The 11804-nt window shown below is 42.6% G+C and overlaps 1 gene segment (V, D, J or C); it reads left to right on the forward strand.

Moving 5' to 3' along the window:
- The first annotated feature begins 1586 nt into the window (after positions 1-1586).
- LOC101922132 (T cell receptor beta variable 24-1-like) lies at positions 1587-2565 on the forward strand. The segment is given in 2 exon segments: positions 1587-1739; positions 1826-2565. Coding segments are annotated over 2 exon segments (504 nt in total).
- The last annotated feature ends 9239 nt before the right edge of the window (positions 2566-11804 follow it).

Here is an 11804-nt window from a genome sequence, read left to right on the forward strand (position 1 = left end):
GTAGTCCTAGAAGTAAAATACTCAGCTGGAAATTAGCAGCCTGGGGTTTGTACCTCCCCTTGCTTGCTTTGGCCTTAACTTAACATCTAATGTATAACAGGATGGTGCAGGTCAGATTTTCCTCTTGAAATGCTTTCACTTTGTGCTAAATACTTAAATATATATTGATCAGACACAGAATCTGTCACGTGAAGTCTAAGCTATACATTTGTGGGTTTTATACAGTAGAAAAACATTTGTCATTAATCACTTTGCGGTACGCTACAGCACAGTACACTAGAAAGTTGGTTTGTCTGGATTCATGTCCTGGCTTGAAACGATGACAGCATGGGATCTGTATCTAGTTGTTCTCCTTGAACGTTTTACCTATTGCATTGCTGTAGACAACTCCTCTGCCCCCAGTCCCACACAAACCCAGAGGAAAACTCTGTGTCTTCTGTGTGAAGGGAGGCTTCTCTTTCCAGCCCATTTACCTGGATTTGACAACTTTTACAGCCTACCTAGTTAGGTACCTCATCAGCTACTCCACACACTAGTTCCCTCCCTCAGCTGCATTATGCTGATGTTGTGAAATCCCATTCTCAACGTCAACTCTGAGATCTTTCTCCTACGGATGAAGAATTTGCGTATTTCTGAGTCAACATTTTCAATTCAGCATTTCACAGCCACCAGTCTACTGGCAGACATACCTGTGTGTGGTGCACTAGTCCCAGTACTCTTTCCGTGCAGTTCTGCCACTGCAAAAACAAAACTGGGAAATACAGCCCCTAAGGATCACTGTAAAAACCCGTTCATTCCACCAGGTGGTAGCCTTTCACTTAAATAAGAAAGAACAGTTCCAGTAGCACAGATCTTAGTTGTCTGATTTTGGCATCAGCCTCATTTCAAAGCTATAGATGGCAAATGTCTGCTGTGACAGTTCCCACTGTGCATCCAAAATACCACGGTAGGACATTCTTCTTTACACAGGTAAAAATATCATGTCAGAGATAGTGGTATCACGCTGAATCCTGCAAGTCAGGTCTATAATTAGTACAGGTACTGCTGCGACAACTAAGGGAAAAGAAGTTGTCGGATGTTGAACAACCCATTTCCTTCACTTTTTGTGTGTGTTAAGGCTACAACAGGCTCCCATATAAAGATCTTCTCAACCCAGATCATGCATGCTGGTTCTGACAGGTTGAGAAGGAAGACAAATACTTACAGTCTGAATGCAGGTATTTTATTTGTTGGTTTTGCAGATAGAAAAATTCCAGCGGTCACCAATATAACAAAAAAACCCCCACAAAACCAAACAAAACCAACCAACACCAAATAAACAAAAAAACCTCCACTTCAAAAAAAAAAAAAAAGCTTTACTTGGTTACACTAAACGTTTTCTATTCTACTCTGGAAACAAAATATCAAAAGGTAAAATAAAACATAACTGGGTCAATAAAAAGACAATTGTCACATACAACAGTATCTTGACTGATAGAATAGGAAAAACTTTCACCTGAGCCAGTTTGTGTGTTTTCAACAGATACACTTGAAACAAAGTGTTTGCTTGAAATTTCTTGCAGGAAGGAGCTGGGTTTTCAGCACAGGTTTAGCTGTTACAGAGTCCTCTGCTATTGGTTTAAGAGAAACATGTGAAACGGACCTATATAAGAACCGTATAGGGGCATGCTCCCTGAGTACTGAGGCAGAAATGAGGACGTGGACAGTGTGGTGTGTGGCCATGTACTTCTTTGAAGCAAGTAAGTAGAGTCATGATACCTGCTCTGTTGCTGTGAGAATGTATCTTACTTGTTTTACTGTGGTTTTGTTTTGCTTCATCTTGTAGGAGCTAAAATCACCCAAACCTCAGGTCTTGTGCTGAAAGAAGATGAGAAAGCTATGCTGGCATGCAGTCAAAATGACAATCATCCTTCTATGTACTGGTACCTGCAGCTGCCAGGGAAGGGACTGCAACTGATCTATTATTCCTTTGCTGTAAATCAGGAAAAAGAAGGTGATGTTCACATTGGATACAAAGCTAACCGGTTAAGCCTGGCAGAGTTCTATTTGGAGATTTTATCTGTGAAGATGAACCACTCAGCTGTCTACTTCTGCGCCAGCAGTGTAGACACAACACTTCAAAGTCACTTGCTTGCTTTACACAAACTGCCGGCGGGCAGGTCTCCCAGCGCAGCAGCACAGCACAGGTGCGGGGCCAGCAGCCGGCTCGCAGCCAGCTGTGGTGCGGCAGCTGGAGCCCGGGGGGCAGAACGAGTCTCTGAACTGCAGGCTGATCGCTGATCGCCTCTTTCCTGGTCATCCATTCATTCTCTATCTTATCAGAACCATCAACAAAGTTAGTTTAACCAAATGCAGCCATAAAATAAAGGAAAAGGAAACTGCAATCTACACGGCCACAAACTATTGTCCCCTAAGCCATTTTCTTACCTGACACAGGTCCTAGAAATATATACATCTAAGTCTGAAATACTTTAGAGATAGTGACTTGTATGTGCCCTGCTATCCCAATGCTTTTCACTGTGCTTGGAAAGGTCATCCTAATCAAAAGAAACCTGTAGAACTAAGGTTGTCAACAGTAATGAGAAGGGATCAGAACAAAAGATGATACAAGAACAGAAGCTAAACAGAACTAATATGCCACAGACTGGATTCAAATGGCAAAAGAGGAGCCTTTAGCAATGTCTGCAAGTGCATACAGTGCTGAAAAGTAACATGTGTATGGAGAATATAGAGGAAAGGGAGACAGTACAAAGTAGTATGCAACTTAGAATGAATTGGCATATGAACTCAAACATAAACACTGCTCCAGAGAGCATCCATATTTTGAAAACAAATACATAAAAAGATGAACAAGCAGGATATGGATGTAATTTTATTTACTATATAATCTCTCCCTGGTGGAATATTTCAGGCTTGGCATGAAGAGTCTTGGTCTCACACAAAAAGACCTATCAATGTTTCCGGCATCACCATTCTCTGAGATAATGTCATCGATGCAGTGGGATTAGTCATAGCAGCAGGTACTAATTGGTGTAAGTGCTCCTCGGTGATAGTATAACAAATTGTCCTAAAGCAAGAAAGCAAAACACTTGTGGTGTGTAAAAGTCACCTGCATAATTTGCTAGTTCTGGAATAAATAATAATAATGTGTTTCCAGTCAGAGGGTTTTGGAAAGGATAAGGAAAGGATGTAGAATGGGAACATTCCATAATTAATCACAGCATCCACTTTCTGAGACTATTCTTATCTCAATCTGAATTATGTCAAATTACGTTGTAAATGCTATAGGGCAAAGGAGTACCTCTATTACCACGTATGAAGGATAAGCATACTGATCTTCAAGGGAAAAAATCAATTTGTCATTATTGCACAGCATTTCTGCACTGGCAGAGGAGATCTTGGATTACAGGCACATCCCCTGGGAAAAGGTGAAATAACCTTTACCTGAGCCCTTTTAATATCCACTGACCAGCTAGAGAGCAGCTTTGCAGAAAAGCAATTGAACAAGACTTTCTGCAATTAAGGCTAATTACATTTCTGGTTGCATTACCAAGCAGGTAGTTAGCATGCTGAAGCACTTGGGAAGCTACATTTAGAATACTACCTCTATTGTCCATGCACGCCCCTACCCTGCCCCAGTCCCAGTACAACAAGATAGCAATAAATCATAGAGTCCAGCAGACGGTCACTAAGATGATCAGGGGAGCAGAAACATGAGAGGAGAGGCTGAGGGAATTGATTTTGCTCCTCTGAGAGAGGAGGAGGCTAGGGATGGCTAACTGCACCACTCAACTGCCTAAACAGAGTTGGAGCCTTAGAGGGGCACAGTGGAAGCTGGTGGGAACAAGCTGCAGCAAGATGAACTCTGGTTGGACATTATGAAAAAATACTTCCTCCAGAGGGTGCTTCGGCACTGGAGCAGCTTTCTCAGCTTGTCAAATCCTTGGAGATATTCAGAAATCACCTGGACAAAGTTATGAACAACATGATCTAGCTTTGGAGTTAGCTGTGTTTTGAACAGCAGTTTGGATTGAGAGACCTCCAGAAGTCCCCTCCCTTAAAAACATACAAGTATATGGTTTTATCATCTTGCTTTGCTGTTTTGAGATACCTGGAAAAAGCATGGTTTGTTGGTTGGGTTTTTTTAAGTTTGTAAAAGTAGGTCAGCAACTCCCCCAAACCCACAAGTCTTTCGTTTTTTGTGTGTTGCACAACAGAAACAGCAGCTGAGCATGCAAACCCCATCGCAGACTTGAGTAACAAGAAGATTGTGTGATGAGACAAAAACCGTCGGTGTCACTATTTCCATCCAACTGTAACATGGTGAGCAGAGCACTGCACCCTGGTGTGGGTGGGTTGTGGTAACAGAGGCTGATGCGACATCAAAATGCTGTTTTGAGTAAATGTCAAACCGCATCCTGTTTTTCTAAAATTCAGCTGCTGTTCCCTTGAAGAGATATTTTCAAGCACATTTTGGCACATCATGTGCTTTGATTCTGAGGTCCTGTTTTCTGCTCAGGGCTTCAGAGATATTCCCCCTTCTGTTGAAGACCCTGGCTATGCTAGACAGAAGCTTCCTCCAGGGTCCCCACTCTATGCCTCCTACTCCTGCCTTGCTATTGCATTCCCAGATATTCTGCTTCCAAAGCCACACAAGCGCTCCTCTCTCTTGGCCTGTGTTATCCCTACCTCATACCTTCCTACCTACCTACATCAATACAAAAAAGGTATGACCCTGTCCTTCATTTATTCCTGAGTGAGCTACCTCTAAATGTCTTGTAGAACGTGCAGTCAGTGACTCAGCAAAGTGTTCCAACTGCTTGCTAGAATATCAACATCCATTTTTATGCTACAGGTGGGTCTGCTGCTCTAAGTGATATTTTGATGCTGAAATGTTGAGTTCTAGCAGCCAGTCTCAGGGAAGATTTCATGAGAGTAGACAGAATTTCGATGGTCACATCCACATATGTGTATTCAACAAGAACATGAATGCCTGTGTCCACACATCTACAATCCTGCACCCGTGCATACAGGCATGGATAGCTGTGCCTGCCAGCAAAAGCAAACACAGGACATATTGAGACACATACATGCAAAATATGTCTCTTTTTGCATACACAGGTGTATGTATAGATAAACTCACTGTCAAGAGAGGAAAACATTGAGGGTTTAACTTACCTTTGAGGACACTGCAATCGAAAAAAACAGAAGAAATAGGATATATTATTTGAGCCTAGATGTGTATCAGCACCTCTTTTAAAGAAGTGCTTTGTTTGTGCAATCACTTGTATAATAGAGGGTGGGGATGGGAATGAGAATTACATGGTTTGTAGCAAGTTTGGAGAAGAACAGGATTGGATCCCTGTGCAGGGTCTCAGTTTCCTGGGAACTGACAGGTCTGATTTTAGTGTAGTAGACTGGCAAGAAACATGTCTTCAGTAATGGCTGCTTACTCTAGGTATAGGAGCCTACAGAAGATGACCCCACACCCATACATATTTTACTCACCAGCATCACCATAGATTAATTTGTGTATTAATTCCCGTGTTCCATTGCTAAAAAAATTGTCCATACACTCAAACCGATTCAAAGGGTTGAACCATTCCTGGGCCGAGATCCTCAGCCGGCTGGTCAGTGAGTAGGTACTCTCATTCCATGCGGAAAACTCATCTGTCCCCACCCCTTCTGTCCTCTCAGCGCCATTCATCTTCCAGACCAGGCTCAGGTGGTCAGGGTAGAATCCAGAGGCCAGGCACACCAGCGTGGCCTTGTTCTTCTGTTGGATCTCTTGCTTTGATGGGGAAAAGATGGCCACAGCTGAAAGCAGGATTTCTTTGTCCTTCCCTGAAACAGAAAGCAAGACAGCCGAGAGCCTTCACCCTCATACAATTCAATATCACATCATGTGGGGGTTTTTTTGTAGAAACATGTGTGTTGGAAACTGGACGTTGAATTCAAGATCCAGCGTGACCTGTAGTGCTGAGCATACAGGTTCATGTTCTTCAGTCTAAAAGATAATTATATTTACATTAAATTGTAATTCTTTTCAGCACAGTATGTACTAAGTATGACATGCTATGTGTGCTGTTTAAATAAAAATCAATAGGTTACTTGAAGAGAATGTGGCTTCAGGTTTTAAAATACAAAGGTACAGAGCAAGTACAAAACTTTTTCTCAGGGTACTGACCAATAGCCAAGCTTACTAAAGCTAAGGTACGAACTGAAAAAAACAATTCAATTGTCTGATTTGTTCTGTTAAGATATACAATGAGAAGGAGGCAAACTGATTCTCTTCATTCATCCTCTATTATCTTTCTCTCTTTCTGTGCATGTCTGTTTCCTCAGGTCCTGAGTCAAGATCTCATCACTTCTCATCTGGATAGTGTTCTGTTCCCTCCTCTGCCACTCTCGAATTCTGCATGTATTTTGACTGGAAATCAGCCTATGTTTTTATTAGCAGGTGTGTGAGGATTTGCTTAGATGACAGATGCCAGAAATGGAAGACAGCTCCTCTTCTCACCAGTCACACAGGCAAATATAATGGCATATATTCTAAAGCTTTGCCCCTTCCTGATTTTGCTGCACTGATTTTAAATAAGAATGCAAATATATTAGAATAGGTGTGTTGGTCATACTGAAAGGTTTTGCTAGACTATCACAATATGAAGAGTGTATGCCAAGCAAAGACTGCAAGACTAGTGAAGGCATGTATTGGTCACTTTCCTGCGATACTCTTTTATCTCTGATACTTTTAAGTTCAGAGATCTCAGCAAAATTGAAGAACCCGTTATAGTTTTGTCCTATTTTTCTGATCTCACACTGAATCCAGGTAAACATTTCATTTATGAACGTGTCTCGTAATAGAGACTTCTTTTCCTCCTTTACATCAGTAGACATGGATTTAACAATTACTCTAAGCTGCCTTTTGCCAAGATAATAAATCATTTTAGCCCTGTTTCCTAAACCAACTTTTTTTAGCACGTTATCTTGGTTGTGTCAGCATTTTATTCTGTAGTAAAATAATATTCTACAGTAGAAACAAAAATACCTAAAGGAACTTACTAAGCACTGTCAGCTGAGTGCCCTGTCCAAAGTACAGCAGTGAGTTTGCACAGTATTTTGAAGAAGTACCAGAACTGTCTGCCATTGTAAGCTCTCAACTGCACCTAAACCCTGTATGGTGTCATGCCATATCCTGCCTTTCATGAGGTCACAACAGAGGAGACCTTTCTGCTCTCATCTGTGTTAGAAAACACTGTGCTTTTGCAGAAGAATATGCTGAAACAGATGGTATATTGCTCCAAGGGGTACTGTATGTAGTGAATCCAGCCTGTCTGGGAAGTAGCTCTTTCCATCTCTCTCTGTGTCCTGTTCTCAGTCTTAGTGTCAAGATTCAATCTGAGACACCTTCTGTAAATGAAAGCAGGAACAGTGACTGCCACCCCTTTCTGCCATCACTACGCTGTGCTAAAGAAGAGTTGAGTTCCTGGAGCTCACCTGCCCTGCATTTACTTCCCCTAACTTCCTTTTTGCCTAGTTTTCATACAAAAGATTTCTTAAAAAAAAATAATATTCCAGTGTCATGTATTTGTTAAAAGCATAGGTTTCTTTTCCTTACCCACTGTTGTTACCTGGGTCCCAGCACCGAACTGCTGAGTATGTACAACAACCCTACAGAAACTATCCCAAAATACAGCCCTCTCCAAAACAAAATTGGGAGGGAGCAATATAAACATCCCGTGTGAGAAATCCAGGAGGGAGATGTGTCATCCTGGAAGATGGTGCCAGGGCTGACACTCACAAGAGACCCTGCAGGAATGCCAGCTAACACCTAGGCCACAGAATCCATTTCCCCGGAAGAATTGGTGTAGGTGCTGTTTCATAGGAAACTGGGAAGCAGACTAAGGAGTATCCTGCTGGCTGTGCTGTCAGGGGTTAACAGGAATGAGAGGGAGATACAGTAGACCTTCTGGTAGCCTCCTTCCTAGAAGTCACTTACCTGAAATGGTGCTTTCTTCTAGCAAGAAGAGTGTTTGTAAATGTGTTGAAATTACTATTTTTTTTCTCATGATGATATTGTATTAATTTCTCCTCATCCCTCAACCGGACAGAATCTTGCAGTGTGGAAGCCTATATGTGGGAGAAGAAAGACAGTGCGTGAAGCCATATATTTGGCATGTGGCTGCTCATTAATGACCATAAACCTGTTAGTTTCTGCCCAGAGGATAACCTGCTTAAGGCTGTCTGCAATGGTGGAAATATATATAGAACAGTGGTGGACTGAGCAAAATGTATTTCTACACACACAATCTGCAACATAGTCTAGAAGCCATCCCACAGGAAGACAAGCAGGAACACTGGCAGGATGTTGTTACAGGAAAAAAAAAGGTTGCTTTATGTGGGTGACTTCTGCATATCAGGAGAAGATTCTCTATGTTTTGGTCCATCTGTTCTTGCTGGGCACACTCTTCAGGATTATGACCTCAGAGTAAACTTCAGGCTTTATCCCTTCTCTAAGGGTTCATTCCTGAAGGAATGCATCACTGTCTCACCAGTGTTCCCACAATGGTTGAACTTCATGCAAACCCAGTGTTTCCTTCAGCTTCACCACCAGTGAGTGAGGACAAACAAAATGCCAGCCTGTGCTTATAGACACTGAACTTTAGAAGACAGGTGGTCTTGGCTGTGTTGCATGTCTGTATTGCAGAGACACCTGGAAAGACAGAAGGGCTCCTATACTTCTCTATGCAGAGTTATACTGTGTTATCTGTCTCCTGTGACCTACCACCACTGACCAAGCCCATCCTGTCTTTATATCTGAGGAGAAACAAGAAGGGGAGATGGCTGTGACAGGCTGGAGGCTAGAGAGACACTGACATGTGAATGAGCACATCCTAGTGATGCTGCATACAGGTAGGAAGCTAAACAGCCCGGGTGCACTAACAAGGGACAGTGCAGAGCTGAGAATGGGGTGATTTAGAGGTGAGGTAGTCACAAGAAGAAAATACCACTGCATGACATAGAAACTAAAATATATTTACGGAGTGGCCTGGGTTTAGTGAGTAGGTAGCAATTGTTATTCTAGGATTTCTGGCATGTGTGCACAGTGTATAGCAAACACATCAATCAAACCCCTCAGTGCAGCTGTGGCCAGCACCCTGGACTCAGGTTAGCAGGACTTTTACTCCAGCCTAAGTCCAGGGTGGTCACCTGGATTTTAAGTGGACCTCAGGCTCCGTCTTCTACAGTGTTGGACATTCATTAATGTGTTTGTCTGGAGAAGCTCTTGTCTCAAATATTTCTCTACCTGAGATGGTTGGAGTAGGTCGACATTGGCCTTGCCAGTCATGCCACACCAGGCTGGTATCTTTGACTTTCTCCTATCTGAAGCCACTCAGCATTTGTTACCTGGGTGACAATCACCTTCTAGCATTCCACTGTGTACGTAACAAGTATGTAAAGTTTTTAACAGATGTAGTCTGGAACACTCAGGTAGGGCACTCTGACAATGGTGATCTGTGCTTTTTTTCTCAGTACATCTTGGAATCACCAAGAAAGAACAGGACAGAGGTAGTCAAAGTCTCGTTCTGTCTGAGCAGTACTTTCAGGCAGGCTATCTCTGTGATACTTGCTGTTAGGGCCTGAGTGTGCCAGTGTCCCCAACCACCCTCATCTGTGACCTTCACCCTCAGCCCATGGGCCCAGGATCTCCACTTAAGCTTAGACCTGGGCCTTCAGCTCTTCCCTGATCTCTGTTGTAGGTGTACTTGTATCCAGCCCTGCCTCTGTTGCTGCCTCCTGAGTGGACCTTGTGCCCATATTGTAAGTAGCTTGTCTTCTGGATGGAGCCCTCATATGCACATTGTGGCTTATCTCTAGTCATGCCTTCGGTCCTGTATCTTGGATCTCTGAAATTAGTGTCCAAACTGGTTTTGTTATAGGCCTTGGCTTGTTGATGTCAGCTCCTGACAGCCTGAGGTCTGCTCACGGTTTCTCTTTTCCAAGAAAAGGAGACTTTTGTCCAGTTTATTCTTTTGCAAGACTCCACTGGCTGGAGACAATAAAGGACAGATGCACTTCCATACCACCTGTAGCTATTCCATAATCCAGGGTGGTTCAATCATCTTCATCACCACAAAGATGGGCCTAAATTATGCACAAGTCATTCCAAGAAATTAACATATGGTTTAATCAAAGATCAACAGCGCTCTATACTGTTCATTCTTCTTCTCAGGAGTGTTTCTGAACAAGTCCTAGGAACTAAAGCAATGCTTTCTAGGCCAGATCCACCAGTCTGGACAACATTATTGTCACAATAAAGGTATCACAAGATGGGAATGGACAAGACTCCTGACCTTTGGGAATGTGAAGACTTCTTCCCTTGCCTTTTTGAACTCAGTTCAGCAACAGCTCTGGTCTGATACTTTTCTTCTTCCCACAGTTACATTCTGATAGCAGTCAAACTTTCATTTTCACAGCCTGTGGTGGTATGCTTCTCCACCCCCCATCCCCCACCCCGCCCTGTAAAAATGCTCAAGTAATAACTGTCAGTGGCAGCTGTAATGGAATGGATGCGCCTGCTTGTGATGGTCGCATCTGACTCAAAGTGGATTCAGGGGAGACAGATAACAACACAACTGTTGTTTTGTTATTGTTAATGATTATAATTAATAATACAATAAATAATTGCAATTATTAATTAGCCAACAGTTAATTTGAACAATGCACCCACCTGACCACAGTGTCGGTCAAAGTCAGGCTCAAGCCAGCTCTAGTCAGACTCCAGGCCATAGTCATCATGCAAATATGACTACAGGTCCATTATCTCACCCCATGAACTGTGGGCAGCCCAGGGCCCACTGAGCTCTCCTGCATGGCAGTGGGCAGCACGCCAGGACACCTCCTTGAGCAGGGACGCTTCTCAAGGGTACTGCTGAAGGCTGAGAGGCTCCTTGCCACGACAGATTCTCAGAAAGTAATTAACAGCATGTTAAACTGAAATCTTAGCTAAGTGGTATAAACGATTCATTGTGCATATATAATCCTTTAGATATAAACCATTGACCAAGTTTGGGATTATGTCTGGATCTAGCTGCACCCGGACTCCTCTCTGACAAGGAGTTTGGAAATCAAGGGGGTCGTTTCAGAACCTTGTGACTGGACAGAAGGGTCTCCCTGACAGTTCTGCCTGACCCTGTCCTCTGTGCAGTAAAAAATCAAGTGCATCTTGCCATCAAATCATGTTAAGCTGTTGCATTTACTGTCAAATGTTATTAAATCGCTCTTTTACATCAATAAACATGTTGCTACTTCCTTCTTACAAGAGAACTGCATCACTCATTCCACAGCACAGCCTTCCTGCATCTCTCACATTATACCATCCTCTCACATCCTTGTCAAGTAACAGTGTGTTTATCCTCTAGCAATATAAAACCACTAGCAGCACCCCAATCAGATATTAAGGTGAGTGTGAGCAAGGTACAGGAGGACATTCTGATGAGCCTTAGGAGTGTTAAACAGGAGTACACAATAGGTGGAATGCTTTTCACATGTGCTGTCAGTTATTCTTTTTTGTAGCAGTTAAAAAAATGTATTTTTTTTTAATTCTCACTCTGAAATATGTAACTTTTTTCTTTTGTACAAATAGCTGCCTAAACTTCATTTACTTGCATTTATCTTTATTTTAGCTTCTGTACTATGAGCAAATGAGCGACTCAGTCTTAATGGCCTATTTAGTACTTAGCTTCTGTGATGAGACAGGTAGCAGTGAGGCCCTTCTGTAATAGCGTGGGAGTTACATTTCA

The sequence above is a fragment of the Falco peregrinus genome, chromosome 6, assembly GCF_023634155.1.
Source record: "Falco peregrinus isolate bFalPer1 chromosome 6, bFalPer1.pri, whole genome shotgun sequence".
NCBI lineage: Eukaryota > Metazoa > Chordata > Aves > Falconiformes > Falconidae > Falco > Falco peregrinus.